Here is a 24,304-nt window from a genome sequence, read left to right as displayed (position 1 = left end):
AAGGGCTTGAGCGCAGAAACCGGGCGAAGCTTCAGCTCCGCGCTGATTGGAGGGAGCAGGCCTGGGCAAGCTGGAGGCGGGCTAACGAGGAGCGGGGCCTCTCCGCTGATTGGTGTGCGGGCCCGATTTGGCTGCCTCTGATTGGCTCCGAGTTGGAAGCGGGCAAAAACTAGGGAAGTTGGTGGTCCCTGACAGTTGTGGGGTCGCTGGCTGCCGAGCCTGTGGCTGGGCTTCCTGAGCTTGCTGCGGCGAAGGCTGTGGGTCAGGGTGGTGTCAGCTACGGGCTGGCCCTTGTCCTTCTCTAGATTCCGTCTCTCTGCAGGGCCAGAGGGTTCTCGTTCCCCTGGACCCAGTTAGCTTTCTGGCTCTTCCTGGGATCGCGTTTCTGCCACGGAAAACGGGGGGCTTGGGGTCGTCGTGCACGTGGCAGCACGCACACACCGTGTTTCTGGGGAGCGTCCGGCGGCAGAAAAGCACCGGCCGCCTGCGGGTTCCGCTTTCTCCCCAGGGCGGCGTCCATGACGCCGGCTCCCCAGTTCCCCCGACGCTAAAGGAAGTCTGTCCCCCGCTCTCTTTCCGCGGCTCAAGCCTCGGCTCCCCGCGCGGCCCCGGCCCCGGCGCCCAGCCTGCCGTCCCGGCGCGCCCTCCTGGGCCTGCTGCCCCGCGCGGCGCCCACCCGCGCTCGGCGGGCCCTCACCCCCCGGGCGCGCCTGGGCCGCCGGCCGGGCCCCTTCCGGCCCCCACCCGGGCGCGCGCGGCCACTCGGTCCTGCAGGGCGGCGCGCCGGACGGGGCACTCAGGTCAGCGGGCGCGGCGCCGCCGGGGGCCGTCCTCGGAGCGGGTCCTGCTCGGGGCCAGGCTCCGAGGGCCCCGAGGGCTCGACGCACCCTCGGCTGCGGGCAAGCACGCCTTTCCCCTCGGAGGCGAAGCCGCCCGCCCGCAGGGCCCCCGCGTCCTCCCCGGGGCGCCCGGGCCGCGATGTCCGGCCGCAAAGCAGCGCCGTGACGCCGCGTCGGGCGCGGCGGCGGTGGCGGCGGCGCGCTCTCGCCATCTTGCGCGGAGGCGGAGCCGCGGCCGCCGCCATGCGGAGGGACTGGGAACGGGAGGGAGGGGACGCGCGCGGGGGGCGGGGAGCCGACGGAGCTCAGCCCGGGCGGCGACTTCGGCGGCGCCATGAGAGCGGGCAGCGGCGGAGGTAGCGCCGGGCGGGCGGGAGGGCGGGCGCGGGGAGCCGGGCGGGCGGGAGGGCGGGCGGGCGCGGCGAGCCCCTCACAGCCGGCGCGGGGCGCGGGCGGCGGCGGGCGGGACCGGAGCGAGGGCGCCGGGTGGGGGCGGGCGGAGGCTTCCAAGAAGGAAGGCGCCGCCGCCGCCGCCGCCATTTTGGGAGCTTCGAGTCAACAATAAAGGACCGAGGGGGCCGAGCGGGAGTGGCCTCGCTGGCAGGACTCGGGCCCGCGCCGCGGCGAGCGGGGTGAGGGGGTGGCCCCGAGGCCGGGGGCCGCGGGGAGGGAGCCCCGCTCGGAGGCGGCGGGGGGGCGCTCGGCGGCGGCCTGGGCCTGGGCCGGGCCCGGGCGGAAGGGGGCCGCGGGACGGAGGCAGCGAGCCCGCCCTCGGAGGCGCTGCATCGGGCATGGGGGATGCGGCCCGAGGGCGCCCGGGGCTGGGGTGGGGGTGACGGGGTGCGGGCACCCTGGTCCGGCGAGCCCGGCGCTGCTGACTCGGGACGGGCCCTGTAGGCCGATGACTGAGTGTGCAGGCCCCGGTCGTGGGGCGATCCGAGGGGCGTCCTGAGTTGGGGTGTCCGTGGCTCGGGCCTTGCGGGCGGGGGAGGGAGTCCCCATCGCCTGCTGCCCGCGGAGCCGCTGGCCGGCTGGTGTGGCGCAGATAGGATTGCCCCCGGGCGCCGGCCCCTTGCGTTTTGGTGGCGGAGGAAGCGGGCTCCGAGGGTGGCAGGCTTGGGGTGCGGGAAGGCGGACCTGAAAGGGCTGCGTCCTTCGCTGGCCCTCCGTCGCCCCTCTCTTCCACGATCTCCTTTGGCCCCTCGGCTTCAGAGCCGTGACCGACGGTGCCCTGGCCAAGTGCGTGTTGAAGTCGATCTGGTGTGTAAGTTGGGCAGTGGAATACGGTTCGTATCGATTAGTCAAACGGGTGGGTGGCTGCGAGTGCGGGGTGTACCTTTCGGGGTGGGTGGGGGTGCGGGGGGAGCCTGAAAGAAACACCTCCGGATACACTAAAGCATCCGTAACAAAAGTAACAGTAATCATTTGATGCCTGTCACTACGTGCCGTGTCTGCTCTGGCGAGCCACTGTGTTCGTACTTGGGTTTTTCTTCGTAGGTTCTAGTGGGGGGGGGGGGGGTTGGTGCCCCCCAGGGGCTGCCTGCATCTTCCAGCGAGCAGAGAACGACCCTGCAGCTGCCCTTGCAAACAGCTCTGAATGATGACGGTTGTATTGGGGGTCGGAAGCTGTCAGTTGCTACCTTCCAACCTGGAAAAGTCCTGTGATTCACTTCAGGGCTTCTCCCAACTACTTTACGTTTCCTTGGGCGCTTTTTAATCTAGAAATAAAAATTGCAAATCTTAATTGGGAAGGGGCAGAAGGAATCGTTTCCCCCTCCGAGACCGAAAAAAGCTGCAGTGCACACCAGTTTCGCTCGGAGGGGAACCGTTATCACTGTCATCTTTTGGATCTTGGGGGGGAATGGGGCCCAGCCGCGCAGGATGGGTAGTGATATATAATATCAATCTCTCAGTGCCTTGCCGACCAGACCCAACTGTATCCCTGTGTGTGAACGTGGTGATCTTGTTGATCATGATGATATAAATCTGTCAATATAAGAAACCTTTTACTACCTTTGCAACTGAAATGAGGTGGCTGTGAACCAGTCAGCTTAGGTGTTCAGTCAGATGCAGGGAAACTTAGAAACATATAACTGTGCATGTGCTAAGGAGAATTTGGGAGCGACTTGATCTGCTGTCGAAGGACATAATAAAAAACATTTCATAATTTTGTGTTTAAGAAGCCATAGGTATGGCAAGTATCACTGATTACTAGATTAAGTATTTTGGGTAAAAATGTTATTTTTAAAAAACTTGGCTTTTGTAATTAAGTTTTTCTTTTATGGTTTTTAAAAATTGGGTTTGGGGGGATAGAATTTAATTTTTTTAAGCCAGTTCTATTTTAAAATATACTGAATTAGATTTACTGTTTTGGGTTTATTAAAGTCATTAGTGTGCTTAGATTTTTCACATATGTCTTATTACGTAGAAAATTTTGTTGTTTGTTTTAAAATTATTTTGAACCACAATGTTACATTAAATCAAGACATACTTTTTGGAGAAAAAGAAGTTAAAGCGTTTTTTAGTGTTCAGATGTTATTAAAAGTAGCTAAAGAATCCCTTGACTGTTTTTCAAGCAAAAAACTTTGAGATGCTGACTTGCCCATATCCTTTCATTTCTTCACTATTTGAAGGGGTAAAACTAACAGGGAAAGGATCATATGTTTGTGAAGTTCTATAGTTTTAATTCATAAAGGCACAGAGGTGTTTGTTTTTTGTTAGCTTTATTTTTTTTTCACTTTCCAGAAAGTATAGAGTTCTGAAAGAACAGTTGCTTAATTCTTCAACAACTCTTAGTTGCCATCAGACATAGGAAAAAGCTTCTCTGTTAGTGTGTGTATCTACACTAAGAAAATGGCAGGACAGACACTTGACTGCACTGTAATGCAATTACTAAGTATAATGAAACATTGACATTTAGAGGTTGCTGGGACTTTTTAAAAATTCATGGAAGAAAGTGAAATAAAAAGATTATCATTTGACAATTAATGCTAGTTTATAGTATCTTTCTGATCCCTCCAGCTGCTTGGAGCTAAGATTTTTTTTGGATCAGTGTGTTTGGTTTGGAGGTCCTTCATCTTTCTGTCTTTCTAGTGAATAGTAATTTTGTGTGAGTATAACTGTTCTTAATTCGTTAATTTAAAAGATAAGTTCTTTTAGAGATTCCCTTTAAAGGAGTTATTTTAAAAGAAGGTACAAGGGTTGTTTTTTTCTCCTAACTTTCCTGTATTTGCTAATTCTGTTTTTTGTCTGTTTCAGATCAAAGTGAGTGAATTCAGATACAACTCAACCTTGATAGAGGGCTTTTTAAAAATCAAAAGTTGAGTCGGCGCATGAGAGCAAGTGACTGCTGCTGACCGTTCAGAGACGTACAGGTGCTTGCCTGCATTGCAATAAAGGACTCATTTATTGAGCAAGACTTATATTTATCTCTTCGTTTTGGAGAGCTTAATAAACTGTTATTACAGTTTCTGTACTGACTTTCAAAAGTTTTGAAGTTTGAAAGAGACATCTTTAAAATTAACACAGCATGAGCACGGCCAGAACAGAGAACCCTGTTATAATGGGTCTATCCAGTCAAAATGGACAGCTGAGGGGCCCTGTGAAACCCAGTGGTGGCCCTGGCGGAGGGGGAACACAGACACAGCAACAGATCAACCAGCTGAAAAACACCAACACAATCAATAATGGCACTCAGCAGCAAGCACAGAGTATGACCACCGCTATTAAGTAAGTGTTAAGTTAATAATTAATACACTTAAGGACGAAGAAGATTTATTTTTGTTACCTTGTTGCAACTGCTTTGTGTATACCTTATTTAACTGTTGGCAACTAGAGAGCACCATTTTGTGCCTACTAGCTATTTGCAGAAGGAACACTGGTGGTGCTGTGGGCATAAGCACTGGGCAACTAATGCCAAGGTTGGCTGTTCAAACACTAGTCCCTCCTCTCGAGACAGATGAAACTGCTCCTGTGAAGACTTGAGAGGCGAGGAAACCCAGAGAACAGTACTACTCTTTCTGCCCTGCAGAGCCTGGGCACTTGGGATTGGCTTGTCCGCAGTGGGTTAGTGGCTATTTTCAATAGCACAGAATAGGTTTCTCCCATAATTAATGACGGTAGGTTCAATAATAAGCACAGGCAGTCGGTGGTATATATCAATTTTGAAACATTTCTGGCTGTCCTAATTATCTCAGTGTAGAAGGTCTTAGCTGAGTTTGTTATGTGTGAGTGGAAAAATGGGGTCCTTTCTATTCTTGACAACGTAGCGGTTTCTAGTGTTACAAGGGCACCTTACATTAGTTTTTAAGCATCAGTTAAAGCCAGTTTCAAGTTTTGAATTTAAAGTGTTATACTTGCCTAGCCTTCTGAGATGTAAGTATAGAAACTCCATAACTTTTTTAAAAAGACTTTTCTCCCCTTTATACACAAAGTAAAATGATTAAAAAGCACATGGTAGCGCCCATTGCTGAATAGTCTTCGACCCTTTTTGTTGTGTCAGTTTTTAAAAAGAGCCTAGTCTGCCCACAGGCAATTTCTTCCCTCAAAACTGGAAAATTGTAGGCTATTTGTTATGTGTTAACTACCCACATCAAATGATTTTAATGTTAACTGTTAAGCTAAAAATACAGTTATATTTATCAATAGAGTTAATGGGAAATTAGTATCTAAGACTAACCCCATGTGAGGTTTGGACTTTGTTGTTAAGAATCTAGCCATATAAATTGATGAACCTCTAGAAATTGTCACAGAGTTTGGATTTACTAAACTAACTGCCTCTCAGTGTAACTAACATACATCCCTTCCATGCTTACGAAGTCCTTCCTAAGCTACCAGGATGCGATACTCAAGGGGGCTTCAAAATGCTTATGGAAAAATCCCAATATCGTTTCATTCCACTCTCCACAAACGTCTTGAAGCCCCTTCAAGAATGGGTACTGCTGCTGTGTAGTTCTCCAGTGACCTGAAAGGTTGATCAGTTACCTGCACTTGTGTTTGTGTAATTAGTGGACAAACACTCAAAGACAGGTGCAAGAATAAATCCTCTTTTGCAACCCAAAATTCATTGTGCAGTCTTGAGTTCTAATACAGATAAGAAGGGACATGTAAAAAAAATTATCAGTTACCTTGAAATGGTCTCTGAGAAAATTGGCATTGACACACACAGTCTATTGTTTGGCATTAACACATATTGTGTTTATGGTGATTGTTTTAGAAATTAATCTTTTAGTTTAATTTGTCTTTTGATAACATGAATAGGCTGGTAAAATTTAGACTTTTTAAAGATTAATCCTATAAAGCTTATGAAATGACACTATTTTGTGTTTAAACAATTTTTATTTGGGGCAAGTTTGTTTTGCTTTCCCAAGGCTGTCTGATTTGTTTTCAATTCTGTAGCTTCTGCAAATAGTGAACGTAAGCCTCTTCCATGAAGGTGTCTGGATCCCATTAACTGTCATAGAATCCTTCTAGTACCTAAGCTCTATCACTTACTTTCTCCCTTCAGGTGGTTCATATTTGTGTGTTGTTGTGACCTCATAAGTCCCATGTGGTCTGATTTTGGATTAGCATCATCTCCATTTTTATTCACTATTAAACTTTAATTTGATAATGTGACAAGTCTATGACAAGTCTATTATGATGAACTAACATTTTTGCTTAGAAACTTTGATGTTATCCTTGAACTTGGGTAGTAAGTAGTTATCTGTGTTAAGACTATCTTCGACTATGAGTCCTAGTTTTATTTTTTTATTTTTTATTTTTTCATTTCTCCCACACTTTTATTGACGAGGGAGTCCTAGTTTTAAATAAATGCTAATTTTTCTAAATCAAGACATGTTTTAGAGGTCCTAATGATATGATGGGTAAAAACAACACAAGTGAAAAGACTATTGTCTGCAAACATTCTTTAACTTTTCTATTTGATGTTCTGAATCTTAGTTTTATTATTTAAGATTTTTACCTGACCAAAAGGAAAATTTGATTTTTTAATTTAAATTTTCCTTGTTATTTTTCTTGGCTTCACGCGTCCCCAAGAAGATTTGATCTGTTCATAAACAGCAATTACTGGCTTGCTTATATAATTCATTACATGTTATTTATAATATGTTACTCTGTACAGTTCTTGATATCGCCTGTTTTAGGTGTGAAAAGTAAGAAAAAAGTGATACAAACTTGAAAGCACTAGGAAAGTGGACTTGAAAGTCAGACCCGAAATTTTGGAGTACTTGGTTTTAACTGATGACCAAAAGTGACAAATTCAAATGCCTCCTTGAGGCTCTCTAGTGGCACAGTGGTTAAAGCATTCAGCAGCAAAGCTGAAACATTGGCTTGCGCTCACCAGCCAGGCCTTAGGAAGAAGATGTGACGGTCTGACGGCGTTGGAACCCGCATGAGCCATCTCTGCTCTCCATGCCCTGTTCCGCAGTCTAAGTCAGAATTGAGCCCTTCGGGTATGGGTTTGTGTTTTGCTTTTTTGCTATTCAAAGGGACAACTGCTTGGTTTTAAACTCCAGTTGCTAAGTGTTGCCAGATGGCTATCCAGCTGGAATTTGGAGCCAGTATTGCTAAAAGTATCCAGTCTTAAAGGAAAAATGAGAATTTAACCTTTTACAGAAGTCACCCAGTGTTTTTTGTTGGCCACTAATGTGACCCGACACGCCACACTTTTGTGTAGGTTAGCTAGAACAACACCTCCGCTGCACTTAACACTTCTTTAAGTGGATGGATACTCGGCTCTGGCTCTTGGTCTTTTGATCCTCTAGCTTGTTTCTTGTAAGAAAAAAATGCTTTTTCTAAAGTCGTTTGACACTGTTTTTAGCTATGTTCTTGAGTAAGTGGAATTATGTTATAGTTACTGTGGCTGTTAAAAATATAATTATACTTGATATTAATTATCTGTATTATATTCTAATGCTATGAATTCTGAAATTTCGATTTTACTGTATTTTCTGTAGACCTGGTGATGACTGGAAAAAGACTTTAAAACTCCCTCCAAAGGATCTAAGAATCAAAACGTCGGTAAGTTTTAGTAACATTCAAGGGAGAGCATGTAGGAACTCTGGAGATTAAGTGGTTACTCTTAGTAACAGTAAGTACTCTTTGCTCTTATAAGTAAGTATCGAAATTATATAGATCAGTATTTTCCAAAGTGGGTGTTATCGCCCCCTAGGGGAGTGTTGGAACGAGGAGGCAGGGAGTGGGGAGGGCTGCAAAAACAGATTACTACACTTTACCTTGGATTATGATATGCTTTATATCATAATTGTGCCTATGGGGCGATTTTAATTGCTCAGGGAGTAGGGCGTACTGAAAGGGGTGTGTGCGTGTGTGTACATATATATATACACACTTGTTTTTTTCTTTAAAGGGGGCAGCAGGCCAAATAAGTGTGGGAGCCTATGGTATGCACCGTGTATGGTCACCGTTTGTTGGAATAGTGACTTATTGACGTAATGACAAAATGCATATCTGCACATAGACATCTTGCCGTCTAATTTATGGAATGCTTTTAGCAGTTGGCAAGGCATTTTTGCTAAATTCTCTTGCTATGTTTCAGGTTTGATTTTATCCCCATTTTCAGATTAGAAAACTGACGTTCAAAAATGCTATTTCACTTAATCCAGTATTTGTGGGAGGCTGATTTTGCCTCCCAAGGGAATTGAACAATGTCTAGAGACTTTGGTTCTCACGACTGGAAATAAACAGCCCTCTCAGAGACTTTTGTGACTCAAATGTCAAGAGTTCTGAGCTTCAGAAACCTGACTTGCCACGCATATTTGTGATTAAAATAAGCAGTGCAACCAGGATTTAACTGTACATCTTGTGACTTCCAATTTATAGCATGATCCTTAGCATTGTCGAGGTAACAGTATTCTACCAGTCTGCAGGATAATGCGATCAGAGGGGGGTAGCTTTACCTCCAAACCTGGTTTTTAAGTGACTTGCCTATGTTGGCAGGAGCCCTGGTATCGTGGGCTGGCTGTTGGGCTATGTGAACTGCAGGGTAAACGGCTCAGGCCTGTGGACTGCTCTCCAGGAGGAAGATGAGGCAGTCTGCTCCTGCAAAGATGTACAATCTTGGACACCTGATGTCAGATCCTGTGAGTCAGAGTCAACTCAACGGCAGTGGGTTTGGTTGTGGTTTGTGGATGTTGAAGGAAAAAGTGGTTTTTCTCTGGGAATAGTTGAACTATAGCTCAAGACAGAGAGGTAGTATGCTTATGTTTGCATTTTCGGGTGGAGTTGGGAACGAATTAGCTTCACAGACAAGTTTCTTAAAGCATGTTAAATACCAAAGGAACGCCAACCCAACCAAACCCACTGCCATCCAGGGATTCTGTGACTGTCAGTCTTGAGGGGCAGATAGCTTTCTTTGTCCCTCCAAGTGGCTGGTGGATTGGAACCATGAATCGTGTGGTTAGTGGTCCGGTGCTTACCCAGCAGCCCCACCGGAGCACCTTCCAAAGGAACAAAGCTGTACTTTATTGTTCTTGTTCATTTATTTGGCTAGGACGTGACCTCCACAAAAGGAAATGAGTTTGAAGATTATTGTCTGAAACGGGAGTTACTGATGGGAATTTTTGAGATGGGCTGGGAAAAACCATCTCCTATTCAGGTATGTTTCCCTCTCTCTTTTATCCTTATGTAATTTTATAAAAGTCAGGCATTACGGACTTTTCTTTTGATCTTTGGGGATGGTATAATGGACCAGCACATTTTCTCTGCTTAGTCTGTCTCTGTACACACATGCACGTTATTTTTCTGAACCTGTTAGGGTTAAATGATAAAAATCCTGGTGTGTGTTCTTTACCTGTAAATATTTCACTGTATGTTTTCTAAGAACGGGGGCATTCTTGTATGACCGAAATAAAGTGTCAACATTGATAAAATATTTCTGTCTTTTCAGTTGTATTGCAGTTTTTTGGTGACTCCCAAATGTCCTTTGTAGTTTTGTATAGGATTCAGTTGAGAGTTAGGTATTGCATTTAATTCTTAAATCTCATAATCTCTTTTTTTTTACGTTTTTTTTTGTTTTTGAAAATATACATAACAAAACATACACTAATTCAACAGTTTCTTAGTGTACCATTTAGTGACGTTGATTATATTCTTTGAATCGTGCAGCCATTCTTAACTGCTTTTTATGAGTAGGTCTTCCCCGATTGACATAAATTCACTGCCCCTCAAAGTTCCCAGCGAATCATTCAAGTTGCAATCATCAATTTGATCGTATGTAGATAATTATTTATTATTAATAATTTTATTGGGGGCTCTTACAAATCTTGTAACAATCCATCATTCAGTTGTATTAAGTAAGCACACTTGTACATAGGTTGCCATCAACATTTCCAATAAGCCTTAAGTCGAATATGCAAAACATTTTTTTAAAGTGGGGAGAACTTACCCATGGATATTATTTGAGGCACTTTTCCATGGGAGGAGTATTTAACCGGGGGCGGGGGGCCGGCGGCATTTTTGTACCAGAAAAGCTAAACTGTTACTTGGTTTTTAGAATCTTTTGGTCTGAATATCTTTAATATATTGTGAACATTAGAGTTTCACTAAATTTTTTTTAAGGACCACCTGATTTAGTTTAGGCTTTAGTTTTAGAATATGGGGGAGATATATGCGGCATATTATTCAATAGTTTTTCTTTTTCCTAAACCATTTTATTAGGAGCTAATTCAAACATCATACTATTTCATAGTTCAGTCACATCAATCAGTATTATATAATTGCTACCAAAACCTGTTTCAAAACATTTTCTTCTTTCTTGAACTCCTTGGTATCAGCCCATTTCTCCCCCTCCCGCCCCCACTGGGAGCTCTTATTCTAGTTGTTTGTTTCTTTTTTAAAAATCATTTTATTGGGGCTCATACAACTCTTACTGCAATACAAACATACGTACATACATTGTGTCAGGCACATTTGTACATTTGTTGCCATCATTTCCAAAACATTTTCTTCCTACTTGAACCCTTGGTATCAGCTCCTCATTTTTCCATCCCCTCCCCACACCCTCCCTCCCTCATGAGCCCTTGATAATTTGTAACTTACTATTTTTTCATGTCTTAAACTGATGTCTCCCTTCTTTTCTGTTGTCCATCCCTCAGGGAGGAGGTTATATGTAGATCATTGTGATCGGTTTCCCCTTCCTCCCCCCACCTTTTCCTTACCCTCCTGGTCTAGTTGTTGTTTCTATAGGTTCATCAATCCTGGGTTTCATATACTGGAAAACTATAGAAAAGCACATAGCAAAAATTCAAGAAGGCTACCTGCAATGAAAAAATACAACATTGATAAGCCCCAATATGAGAAAAAAACACAAAATACCAGGGAAAATCAAGACAAGATTTTAACCGTTCCAAGTCATATTTTTCAGTTTAATCTATTATTCTCTTCTTTGGATTTGGATTGTGTAATTCACAATTCTTGAGTCACGGATGTTGATGTACTTCTTCCATGTGAACTTACACACCCCACTTACATGACTGCTTGTTTGGAAACAAGCCTTTAAGACCCTAGGTTCTATTCTGATAGCTGGGCACCATCTAAATTCTTCACCACACTGTACTGTCGCATTCGCATCTTCTGTGCTTCCTCCATGAGAGCACGTATCAAGCCAGGGCCATGTCGTAAGAACTAATTGTTCTTAGATTAGAGCTCAGTTTAAGTGTGAGCCCAAAATCCATTCCTGAGTTTTTTATCTGATGCTGATTCATCTTAGAGACATCCTTGTTTATGGCATAGAATCCTACCCATCATCTCCCTGGAGCCTTAAGCATCTTCTGTTAGTAGTGTCATTGATTAATCCATGGTACTAATTTTTAAAACACTATTGAAAACAGGAGATTGAGCAAGTGTCGGCTAACTACTTATAGCAATACTTGAATTACCCACTTGTACAGAATAAATTCTTATGTCTCTGGACGCTGTTTGTACAAACAATGGACATTGATTATCAGGCAAAACTTATAATAAATCACTGACAATGTCAATTACAGTCTGCCAGAATAATGTATATCTTAATACAGCAAGTAAGGCCTTTAAAGCTTTTATAACATTGACATTTCCTCATTTCCAGAAAGAAAAACCCTGTACCTATTAAGCACTCCTTCCTTCTCTCACTGCTGGCACCCACCAATCAGCTGTCTCTGTAGATTTACCTCTCTAAATATTTCGTGGAAATGAGATTGGACTGTTTATGGCTTTTTCTGTCTGGAATCTTGTACTGGTCATAGTGTGTTCAAGGGTCATTCACAATGTAGTAAATTATCAGTATTTTCATCCTTTTTCTATCGCCGGTTAGTATTTCATTGTGTGCATGTGCCACATTTTATCTACTCATTGATAGACATTTGAGTTGTTTGGACCTTATGGCTTTGTGACTAGTGCTGTCGTTCATTTATGGATTTTCCTTGATCTAATCTTTGCTATGAAAATTACAAAATGAGTTTTTGACTCCAGTACTCCTTCCACCATTGACCCTGTAAGCAAGAACCTTCACCTCCTTTCTTAGCGCCCTTGAGTTCTTGTTGGTGTTCAGATTGTCCCAGATTTGGCCAGTGAGAACTTGTACCGCCTTCACTTGTCCCACACACGTTCTTACTTTCTGCCATGACTAATAATGCCAGGCTCCTCTCACGCCAACCCTGCGATCCGCCATTCCTCTAATGAGCTTCCACTTCTGTTACTGGAAGATAGTAGTAGCAATATGACATACGATACCTGCTTCTGCAGAAACTACATGCACCCCATTAGAGGCCATTTCTCTGCTCTTTAGGGTGGCTGTGAGAATCAGTCTGACAGCAGTGGTTGGGGTTTTGATTTTAGTGGAGCCTGAGACCCAGGAACTATGTGTGTTCTTTTCTAGTTGGCTTTTTGGTGAAAAGAGCATGAAAAAAGACACAAGTAATACACTATATAGATACACTTGCCTTATACAGACACAAGTTTCTAGCCCTCTGCCCTTTTGATCAGAAGTGGCTCGTTATGCTAATGCAGGGGTGAGTCCACTTACACGATTGTCTTCATGTCCATTTGTAAAACTGTTCAGTCTTAGCTGGCTGAGAGCAAAGATGCAATGGCTGCAGAGCGTTTTCTCTTGAGCAAACAGGTTTTGAGTGGCTGAGAACATGCGAGGCACTGGGGGACACCCTAAGGCAGGTAGGGCTCCTCGCCTCACAATCTTGTTTCTTTTTTAATCTCCTTTGTTATCTTTATTTATTTATTTTCCTATCCTCACAATCTTGTCTCAGGTTGTGGAAGCTGACTTCTCATGATCTGTCAGTCCATTTGACTGATTGTTTTCCTGCTTCAATTTTCTTCGCTCTTTCCCATACACCAATAGAGATCAATAATTGCTCCTCAGATAGTTAGTAGTAAGCTTAGTTAATTGACTGTTTAAGTGCCTTTGAGTGGATTGCAACTCATAACAACTCTGTAAGACAGTGCAACTGTCTCATACAGATCAGTCATGATGTGTCGGGTGTGTCCCCCCATCCTCACCATTGCTCCACCGCAGCTCCTGCAACGCATCCTCCCTGGCTCCTGTTTCCCATCCTTTGTTCGGATTGAATATTGACTTTGTTACTAGTGCTCCATTCCCTCTGCCAGTCCGACATGTCTTGTTTTCTGTAAAACAGAATCAGCACCTTCTCTAAGTGTTTTCATTGTTTGGATCAGACACAAACCATATAAACAAAGCTTTTAGGCAGGGGTGGGGTTGTGAATTTGCGTAAGGTTTATAGAAAAGATAAAAATAATTAAAATTTTTTTAAAAGAACAGATCATCAGTTTGACATTCAACAGTTCAGTCACATTGATTCAAGTCATCCACTGCACCCCCTCAATGTGCCATCACTAACCCCACTTCCCCTCTGTGTTTTCTTTTTTATGGACTTTCTGCCCGTTTGATGATTCTAACACAGGAATGAGTTCACTTACAGACCTGAAGGGTGACTAAGGGTCATTGTCTTGAGGGGCTCTCACCAGTCTTCACTAGGCCTTTCTTCTGAAGCAGCTCTAGGTGTACTTGAACCTCGAGCCTTCAGTTAGCAGTTGAATTTAACTGTTGTACCACCCACTAGGAATTGTTATAAGCGCTGTAAGAGTCCCCAATAAAATGATTTATTACAATGAAAAACACAAACTACTGTACCACCCAGGGACTCCTGGGTCTGAGAAAGAGAACCGAATACTGGGTAGCCAGAATGCACCAAATAGCTATTGAATCTGTCCCGGGCTTTCAAATTGAACGTGAACTTAAGGCTAGGTGGCCTTAAGGTTTGTCGATATTACTTTTAAAACAGCTTTTTTGAGATTAAAAATTATCCTCCAGGCAATTTACATGTTTGTAGTGTATAATTTAGTAGTTTTTAATGTATTCACAGAATTAGACTGTCAACGGCATGCTTTTAGAACTTTCCTAAAAAGAAATCCTTTTAACAACAGTAACTTATTTCTCCCTCTCCCTGCCGTCAAGTTGATTCTGACTCACAGCAACTGTCGGACAAGGTAGAGTTGCCCTGTGAGTTTCAGAGACTGGAGCGGCCTGTGATTAGTGCCCGGTCTTTCTCCCTCTGAGTGGTTGGTGGTTTCAAACTTTTGACCTTGCTGTTAGCCGCCGAAATAGTGACCACTGAGCCACCAGAACTCCCTACCCTATTCTACTTTCTAATTCGATAGGTTTGCTTACTCTGGTCATTTAATGGAATCATACAATATATGGCCTTTTGTGATTGGTAGGGGGTTTATTCAGGTTGAAGCATGTCTTAGTATTTCATTCATTTTTATTGCTAAATAATACCCCATTGTATGGATAATAGCTCATGTGGTTTATCCATCATTTGGGAGTCATTTGTGTCCTCTCCAAAGGAGCCCTCCTGCCACAGTGGACTATCATAGTGCAAGATCAGCAGTTAGAGACCACGAGCTTCCCAAGGGCCAAAGAGGACGCCATCTCCTCTGGTAACCCTATACCGCCTCACAGATCCTAGGATCCGTTGTATTTAATATAGTGTCAGAATGGATTCTGGTAGCTGCTGGTTTGGTTCTTTTTGGTTTTGTTTGTGTTCTCTCCATTTGTTGGCTATAATTAATACTGCTGTAAATATTTGTGTGCAAGTTGTTTAGGTTTTTAACTACTATATCCGTTTTACACTCAACGACATGCACATTTTGTTTTAACACATCCCGTCAGTTCCCTCGATGTGCACCTGCTTATCCCACTTCTCCGTGTTTCCTGTTTCCACTCTTCCTCCTATGCACATCATGTTGTCACCGGTGTGAGGGTTGCAGATTGTCCGCATCCTTGCCAACAAGATCCTTATCTGCAGACATAAGTTTAGATCTCGGTTCGAGCATTTCTTGCATTGTGCCTTGGGGCAAAACAATTCAGTCTAGACAAAACAAAGCTACTAAGTGCCGAGGCACATAGTAGGGCATTAAACACATTTTAGTTTCCTTCTTCCTCTTTGTCCTTCTTGGTGGCTCCATCATAGGGGCCCCAGAGGCCTATGGAATGTTGGCTGTAGACAGAAGGAGCAGCCATGGTGGCTCAGTGTTCTAAGTGCTGGCTGCTAGCTGGGAGGCTGCCGGTTTGATCCCACCAGCCACGTGTGAGGAGAAAGGTGTGACAGTCTGTTTCAGTAAAGATTATAGCATGGGGGTTCTCTGTCCTATAGGCTCAGTAGAAGTCATAATCCACTCATTGCCAATGGGTTTAGGCTTGGAGTTTTGTGGGTCCACTAGCTGAACATTGGCACTAGAGCATTTTCTTAGTTCTGGCAGCGATGTTACTCTGACCACATGGAAAAGCCCATCCGACCCTGCTTAGAGATTTCTACAATAGCAGTTTAAAGTGCTGGAGAGTTATGTCCGTGATAGTGAATTTGCTTCCTAATTTATTGACTCTTTTAAAAATTAAAAAGTTGCGCATACAGTAGGAGGTTTGTTCCATTTTCCCAGCCATTCATTTTGCCATACATTGATGTTTTAACTTCCAGATCAGACAGGAAAATGGACTGGGACTTTGCCTGCTGTATTGTCTGTAGCAGCAAGCCCCTTGTGATGCGATGAGTCCTTTCCCCCATTGAAAGGGCTTGTGGGGGGGGCAGTTTTAACCCTTTCACGACTGGATTCCTTTTTGTTTTGAATATTTTTGTTGACAAATGTTTTTTCAGTAGTGGCATACTAAAATCAAGAGGGATATATATGTGTATATATATTTTTGATAGAGTTATGAGGGACATGTATGTACCAAATAGACTCATGTGGTGATAAGACTGATAGAGCGAGGCCCATTTCATCAGAAGCTACACAGGTCTCTGCCAGACAGCAACATGTATTATAACTAGAACTCTCAGGGTAGGCAGGCTGTGTCACACAAGTGGTCCGAGTGTTAAGACAGAATTCAAGTTTGGGGATCCTTTCTTCCTTAACAAATGTTAGCGTGACAGTTGTACTTTTACAGAGATATGGTGGTGGCGTACAATGTATTTTGCCAAATTAGAGGATATATTGTGCTTTTCCCCTCATAGACATGATAATACTGAACTACCGTCACTTGGCCATATGCTTTAATTTGTAGTTTAATAATGACTAGCAAAACCTTATGTGTTGAGGTTTGAAAAACCAATGACTCTTCCCTTTTATAATGCATTATTTGGAAATTTTTTAAGGAAAATTAACATTTCAAATTGATTAACAGTTCTAAAGTAACCTTTCCATATAGATAATTTTTTGAATCTAGGAATGTAAAAGCAAATAAGTTACTGAAAATCATTATATTGGGGTTTTTAATTAAATATATGTTGGATTTCATTTGCATGCCAAGGAATTAAGGCCAAAAACCAAGTTGCAAATTCTGATTCATTTAATAAACCATGAGTCTTTCAAATTTTCTGGTTTATATTTGGCTATTAGTATCATCAGGTCCACAGTACACGCCCATTCTTTCAGTTTGGTCCAGAATATACCTACCATAAGCAAAACTAACATTATAGAAGGCTGTGTATCTGCCTCTTACTTGGTGATGGGGAATGATAATTTTCCGCTTGCCAAAATAGACTTGATTCTTTTATTTAATAGCAGTAGTTTGCTTTGTCCTCAATATGTAGGACATAAACTGGCTTTATTAATTTTAGAAATTTATTTGGTAATGGCCCTGAAACAATATTTGAACACTTGTTCTAAATCATTTTTATCTAAAAATCACTTTAAAGTTTCACATGCTTTAAATTTTAACTTTAACGGGTAGAATCATGGATTCCTAAACTTGTTTGGCCCTCTGCCCTGTTTTTAGAAAAAAATTAATCATCATCCTGGCAATTAGAAAATTGTGTACTATGGCTCATAATTCAGGTAAAGTGTAAGGCACCTGCTTTTGTGGCCTCCCAGGAGGCAGCATCGCCTATTTTGACAAACACTGTGTAAAGTGGTTTTAGGAGAAAAGTAAGTTCTTTCCTTAAAATCTAATGAGGGTTTTTTCCATGCAATTATTGTAATTGTAGAAGCATCGTCAACTTCTGCCAACTGTGACTTTTATTAATAAGCTGTTATTACTGTCTTTTCTAATTTTGATGGCCAAGGCATGGGTATCAAAATTACAAGTGGACGGTAGGGTTCAGTACTTTTAACCTTGAGTAAAGTCTGAGTCTTGTGCTAAACATGGTTCTGCTCAGAGTCAATTTATGAGACGGGATCATGTGGTCTGGTGGTTATTCTGTGTGCTGCTAAAGTGTTAGTACTTCATTGAATGATTATATTAGGCTTTAGAATTAGAAGTGGGTAGGCACTACTAGCCAGCTCGTGTTAAAGTGAAATTTGGAGTGACGGAGTACAAGTTTTTTAGTTGATATTTGGTCCAGGATGAGCATTTTTCAAAGTATTAAACACTTTCATTCTTTTGAGATGAAATAGCCTTTTCTAATACTTCCTAGAATTTTTTACTAGATCCTGGAGCTGTCATAAAGAGGGGACCCTATTACTGAGGGACTGGAGAGAGAGTTATGGAGTGATACTGCCATGTATGTGTCTTTTACCTCTATTTTCTGTTTCTTCTCTTTGTGCCTAATTATCTCTGCATATGCACATTTAAAAGGAGGCTTGGTGTCACAGTGTTGTGTTACTAACCACAAGGTCTGTAGTTCAAACCCACCTGTTGCTCCGAGGAAGAAAGGTTCACAGTTTTAGAAACCCAGTGCAGTTTGAATCTATCCTACAGGGTCACTATGAGTCAGATCTGACGAGATTTGTTTGAGGTTTTTGTTTTAGTTAGGTATGTTTAATTTTCAGTAAGTTTCAGAAGCACTTTGCTGGGATTTGTCTGGGAAACTTATTCTAGGTTCATAAAGAAATTTGCAAAACACATGACAAGGTCAGGTAACATATGAGAATGAGACGCCCACATCAGTGGGATGAGGTGATGGGCTGTAGGGGATGGATCCTCGTAACTAGCACCAGTGACTGAGTGAGCACACCCGGGAGTGCCACGAGGAGGTTTGGGATAGCTTGTGAATGGGGTGTGTATCACCCTTGTTGGGGAGAAGCAAACCCTCACCACCAGGTCCTAAGCTACCTTCACAGTGCTGTGTGTGTGTCCATTGTCGCTGATCTTGCCTCTGCATTACCGAGCATGTCTTTTTCCAGGAACTGGGCTTTCCCAGGACCATGTTTAAAGTGTGTGCAAAAAAAAAGTCTCACCATCCTCACTTCTAAGGACTAGTCTTCCTTATAAGGACTCTTCTTCTGAGACAGGGTTGTATGTTCTTTTGGCAGTCCATAGTACTTTCAGAATTTTTCTTTAATACCATAAATCACATGCATATAAAATAAAGGTAAAAACCATGACTTGGGTGATCCACCTTACCCCTCAAAGGGACATTCTTGGGATCATGCAAATAAAGGACTATGGAACCCCAATGAAGAGATTGATCAGCTTTGCTTTTCCTCTGGACTGAAATAAGCCATCCTAGAGGCCAACAGGGAACCCTCACTACTGCCCAGAAGAAATGGGAACAGGGTAGAACCTTTAGACACAGATTCCCTAAACACCAGAGACCTTCGAGTTGAACCAGAGAACCCAAGTCAGAACTGGAAGCAGGCAAAGCAGCCTCAGGAGACCAACATGAGATGGCACATTGAGTGCCCAGCCCACTGAGTAAAGCAGTTCTGATCCACAGAATGAGAGCTAAGAGCTTTCCAGCAGGCTCCCTGACAGAGTGAGCTGCTCCCAAGGAGCGCCTAAGAACTAGGCTTGCCAACCCTGGAGTGTTCGAGCTGAGTGCAGGCTTCAGGAAGGAGGTTTGCTGGTGAAGTGAGGTGACCCCAGACTCTTAATGGGAGAACCAATGAGCTTTGTATTATTTGCCCAAGGAGGCTAGAGGCAGGTCAAGAGCCCAGGAGAGGCCTGCTTGCAGGTATGACTAAGACAATACCCTCCTGATGGAAGAACTATGTCCTGAATCATTCCTCATCCTGAGTTGTATAACCTGTTTACTTCCCTGTTATACCCATAGCGATGATTATGGTCTATGATTTCTATGCAGTGAATTATTGAACCCACAGAAATAGAGAACGCTGTGGAAGGGACTGACGTCAGAATTTTTATTTTAATCATTTTCTCGGTGTCAGAATATTTTTAAAGGGTAGAGAGAAGAGGAAGTATGCCTGACTTCCACTTCATAAAAAATTGGATTGTGCTGATATTGATGGTAATTGTCTCACTCCCTGGTAAAGGTCAGAAACCTCTGCCATCCCGTTTTGACACTAGCATAGAATTGAGCACATTTCAGACAAAACTGACACAGGTGGTGGATGTTATGTAACACAATGTCAAGTAAAATTTTAAATTATACTTTCTCTATGCAAGACTCAGCTATAATGACTTATTAGTCTCAAAATATCATATATAGTTTGGGGGATTTTTATGTAATTGCTTATGCCATCTTCAGTTTTAAATTGTAAAATGTTTTTTTTTAATCATTTTATTAGGGGCTCATACAAGTCTTATCATAATCCATACATACATCAGTTGTGTAAAGCACGTTTGTACATTCATTGCCCTCATCATTTTCAAAACATTTGCTCTGCACCTAAGCCTCTGGCATCAGTTCCTCATTTTTACTCCTCCCTCCACACTCCCCCTCCCTCATCAATCCTTGATAATTTATAAATTATTATTTTGTTACATCTTGCCCTGTCTGACATCTCCCTTCACCCACTTTTCTGTTGTCCATCCTTCAGTAGATCCTTGGATTCCCCCCTCATCCTCCCCCTACCCTCCAGGTATTGCCACTCACACCACTGGTCCTGAAGGGATCATCTGCCCTGGATTCCCTGTGTTTCCAGTTCCTATCTGTACCAGTGTACATCCTCTGGTCTAGCCATATTTGTAAGATAGAATTGGGATCATGATAGTGGGGGAGGAGGAAGCATTTAGGAACTAGAGGAAAGTTGTGTGTTTATCCATATATTCAAATCAGATTTATGATGGGGATTTCTCTGTCTTTATGCCTTCCCCTATTGTTGATACTTGACTTTCTTACCCATGGGATGCTGCTTCACATGGAGGAGCAGTTCTGGTGTCTGTTTGTTGAGAATCATAATGCTGACTGTTCCTTATTTGCTTCTCGTGTAAATGTTAATGTAAAGAGAAATTCGTCTGTGTATTGCAGAGACTTTGCATGTGTACTGTTTTCATTCACAAGACATTGTGTGCTGTCTCTTTCAGGAGGAGAGTATTCCCATCGCTTTATCTGGTAGGGATATCTTAGCTAGAGCAAAAAATGGAACAGGCAAGAGTGGTGCCTACCTCATTCCCTTACTTGAACGGCTAGACCTGAAGAAGGACAATATACAAGGTTGGTTGAAGATAGGCTTTTATTTATTAAAAAGTATGGTTTAAATGTTGGAGTTAAGGACTAGAAGCCTTTTTAAGTAGACATTTTTTGGTGTGCAGTTTAGAGATCATCTCAAAGCAGTGCTCCAGAAACTGGAGTCCCTGAAATTTTGATGTTCTGTCGTGTATTTCCCCCTTTGATCTGTATTCTTCTATGGAGTTCAGTAGTAGTTGTAGCTGGACTATTCTGTTCTTCTAGACTTACGGCACAGGTTAATACGCTTTGAGCTCAGGGCTGCCAACTTAAAGCCATTACAGATTTGTAACTAACGAAGAGGACACTATTTAATGTGGCGCGATTGTTGAAGAAAGCGCTAAATCTAGAATAGTATATTTTTTAAGGATTCATTTGTTTTGAAAATATATTTGCTAGGTGTATTACTAGTCAACTTTTTAATTTATCTCAGTATCCAGATGTTAAAATATGATACATGTTTTTAATGTTTCCCCACTGCTTCCTTTATTCCTTGATGTTTTCCAGCAATGGTGATTGTTCCCACTAGAGAACTTGCTCTACAGGTCAGTCAGATTTGCATCCAGGTCAGCAAACACATGGGCGGGGCCAAAGTGATGGCAACCACAGGAGGAACCAATTTACGTGATGACATAATGAGGCTGGATGACACAGGTAGGAAATGATTAAAATGAAGTATCATACCTCGAGTGTTACCTCAGCCACAGATGTGTCTTTTAGTGACTTAATCAAAAATTTTGAAAAATATGTGAAGGACAGAGAAACACTGCTGGAGGAAAATGAACTCTTATCCACTGGATAGTAATACTTGGAAAGATGTTAAACTTCACTAGTAATGAGAGAAATGTAAAAGGTAAACAGTAAAGTAGTATCAATTGTACCTAACTAATTGGTAAAGCTGAAGAATATTAGTCACTAATATTCTAATATGACTTTGTAGAGAAGTAGGTTTTCTTACCACAGAAACGTATAATTGATTCTTTCTGTGGTGGGCAGTTTGGCATTGTATTTCAAAATTATAAAAGAATTTTCTCAAGAGTAAAACAGTTATTTCATGATTAGAAATACTCTCGCTATTGCCAAGTTTTTTGGAATTGCCCTCATTTGGTCCTTGTAACAATTTTCTGATGACCACTGCTATAGTGTAGGGGCATCGCTGTTAGGTTGAGGGGCTTGGTGTGCCTCTATGCATTGGGGACTGTTCTAAAACAAGGAAACGAGCCCCCTCTCTGGAGCAGTTACTTCGGGAAACCACCACCCAATGTAGAGAAAAGAAACAAATATTCTCTAGCCAATTTTAGTTATAATGGAGAACCATTGTCTAAAACACATCTCTTATACCTCTTGATGCTATTTCTGTCTCTGCAATGAAATGTCTCATAAAAGATGTATGTGTACTGTACATGCTCGAGTATAAGCTGACCCGAATATCTGCTGAGGTACCTAATTTTACCACAGAAACTGCATTTAAAATGTGCTGGGAAAACTCAGCTTATACTTGAGTATATATGGTAATAAGCCTTGACTGTATTCTTTTTGTCCAAGCTTAAGTTAGTGAGAACATGTGTTTTCTATGTCTTGTACAGTGCATGTGGTGATAGCTACTCCTGGGAGGATCCTGGATCTTATCAAGAAAGGAGTAGCAAAGGTTGATCATGTCCAGATGATCGTATTGGATGAGGTAATGTTTCTTTGTTTGGAAAAATCCTGATCTATGCTATTCTGTTCCTTGCGTATGACTGCTAGTGAAAGACACAAGCGGTATTTGTGCTTATGACCTCTTGTCAGTTCTAACCCCTTTGCTTATCAAACATCTTAGTTAAAGGCAATAGGTAATAGACACTCTGAGAACTTCAGCTGTGCCTTTTTCTCCTAAGCATACATAGAATACAGGTTTTACTGTATTTCTGAACATGAGGAATTGCTGAATGATTCAAAGTCTTTATATGAATCTCTTTCCATTCAGTGATAAATTTCAAAAGTATCTCTAACCCCAACCCCATGTAGCATGGTTTATTTTTTGATGTCTACTGAACATAGTGCGTTAACTCGCTGTAAGTACCTTTAAGTAGCTGTATCCCCAGGACCTGGCATTGTGTCATAAATCTATCCCTGTATAATGTTTTAAAATCAGGTTACTGTCCCATGTGTTTCAGATTTAGCTAGTTTAATGTTGATCATAATCTTATTCAAACCAAACTCCTTTATCTTAAGTAATAATAACTAATATTTATTCATCATTGTGCCTGCATTTTAAGTGCATTGCAAGCTTTTTTTCACTTATCTTCACAACAACATAGGGGGGTACCTCACCAAAAAAAAAAACAAAAACGGAATTCCCCCCACCCCTATGTGTTTAAATTTTTTACTAAACAACCTTATCACCTTCAAGGTACTCTTAATACATTTGTCAACTCTGTGATTCCATTCTTGGAAGCATTTTTCAAATTCATTTGTTTGGGTGGCTGACAGCACCTCCTTGTTTTTTTCTTACGTCTTCTATGTTGTCAAATCACTGCCCTTTCATGTCCCTCTGCATTCTTGAACAAAAAGAAGTTGCACGGAGAAAGATCAGGTGAGTAAGGTGCAAAGGGCAAGAGAGACATGCGTTTTTTGTCAAAAACCGGCACACTGAGATAGCTTCATGAGCAGCTACATTGTCATGGTGACAAAACCAGTCCCTCATCTGTCAAAAATCAGACCTTTTTTGGTCACACTCTGTTAAGCAATCTTTTCAGAACCTCTAAATTAGTGGTTCTCAACCTGTGGGTCGACCCCTTTGGGCATTCGAATGACCCTATCACAGTCACTTGATTCATAACAGCAAAATTACAGTTAGGAAGAAGCAATGAAAATAATTTTACGGTTGGGGAGGGGTGGTCACCACACCATGAGGAACTGTATTAAACGGTCATGGCATTAGGAAGGTTCACAACCACTGCTCTAAATAGAAAGCTTGAATAATAGTCTGACCTGTGGGCTGACCTCCAAATGCACTCACTGTCCCCCACATCAAAAAGACAAATGAGCATGTCATCATGATCTAGATTTCACCTGATGAGCTTTTGGGGGCGAGGTGACAATAGCATCCTCCACTGACTGCACAGTATCTAGTCACCAGTGATGACCTTGGGGGAAAATCTGGGTCTCTTCAGAGCTGTTCTTTCAAAGCACAAATTTCACAGCGACCCTTCTCATTCCCAAATCTTCCATTAAAATTAGCTGAACCGAACTCCAAGACAGCCCAGATACCTTCCCCATCTCTTCAATGGTCTGTTCTTGGTCTTCAAGTACAAGTGCATGAATTTTGATACTTTAATCTATTTGGGAAGTTGACAGATGGCCAGAACAAGATTTGTTATGTCCACATTTCACCTTTACTGAAATAAGAAAACCAGTTGTACACTTGAGTTTTTCCCATAGCACTGCCCTTGTGAGCTGTGTTCAGCATCACAACAATTTGCAGCTTTTTTCCTGAGCAGGAAACAATTTCACAGTCGCACACTGTTCTCTTAAATTGGCCATTACAAAAAATGAGGCTTGAGTGAAACTTTTTACCAAAAAATTCACTGATCAGAGAGAACCTTC

The 24,304-nt window shown here is 42.6% G+C and overlaps 1 protein-coding gene and 1 non-coding gene across 3 annotated transcripts in view; both read left to right on the top strand.

Moving 5' to 3' along the window:
• The first annotated feature begins 1,098 nt into the window (after positions 1–1,098).
• DDX6 (DEAD-box helicase 6) overlaps positions 1,099–24,304 on the top strand; it is a 36,444-nt gene continuing 13,238 nt past the window's right edge. The window contains exons 1-7 of one of the 2 annotated variants that reach the window (XM_075546680.1): positions 1,099–1,195; positions 4,098–4,568; positions 7,796–7,859; positions 9,352–9,456; positions 20,575–20,704; positions 21,224–21,370; positions 22,303–22,397. In XM_075546680.1, coding sequence (XP_075402795.1) covers positions 4,369–4,568; positions 7,796–7,859; positions 9,352–9,456; positions 20,575–20,704; positions 21,224–21,370; positions 22,303–22,397 — 741 coding nt within the window. In that variant the 5' untranslated portion in view covers positions 1,099–1,195; positions 4,098–4,368. Of the gene's footprint in view, positions 1,196–1,319; positions 1,472–4,097; positions 4,569–7,795; positions 7,860–9,351; positions 9,457–20,574; positions 20,705–21,223; positions 21,371–22,302; positions 22,398–24,304 lie in introns of those variants that run through there. The other variant, XM_075546681.1, reaches the window with a different exon arrangement.
• Positions 5,818–5,945, top strand: LOC142447751 (small nucleolar RNA SNORA40). Its single transcript, XR_012784407.1, has one exon. It is a non-coding gene; the product is annotated as a small nucleolar RNA SNORA40 (small nucleolar RNA).

Source organism: Tenrec ecaudatus, chromosome 4 (assembly GCF_050624435.1).
Source record: "Tenrec ecaudatus isolate mTenEca1 chromosome 4, mTenEca1.hap1, whole genome shotgun sequence".
NCBI lineage: Eukaryota > Metazoa > Chordata > Mammalia > Afrosoricida > Tenrecidae > Tenrec > Tenrec ecaudatus.
The sequence above is the reverse complement of the archived record's forward strand: the minus strand, read 5'-3'. Positions and strand labels throughout refer to the sequence as shown.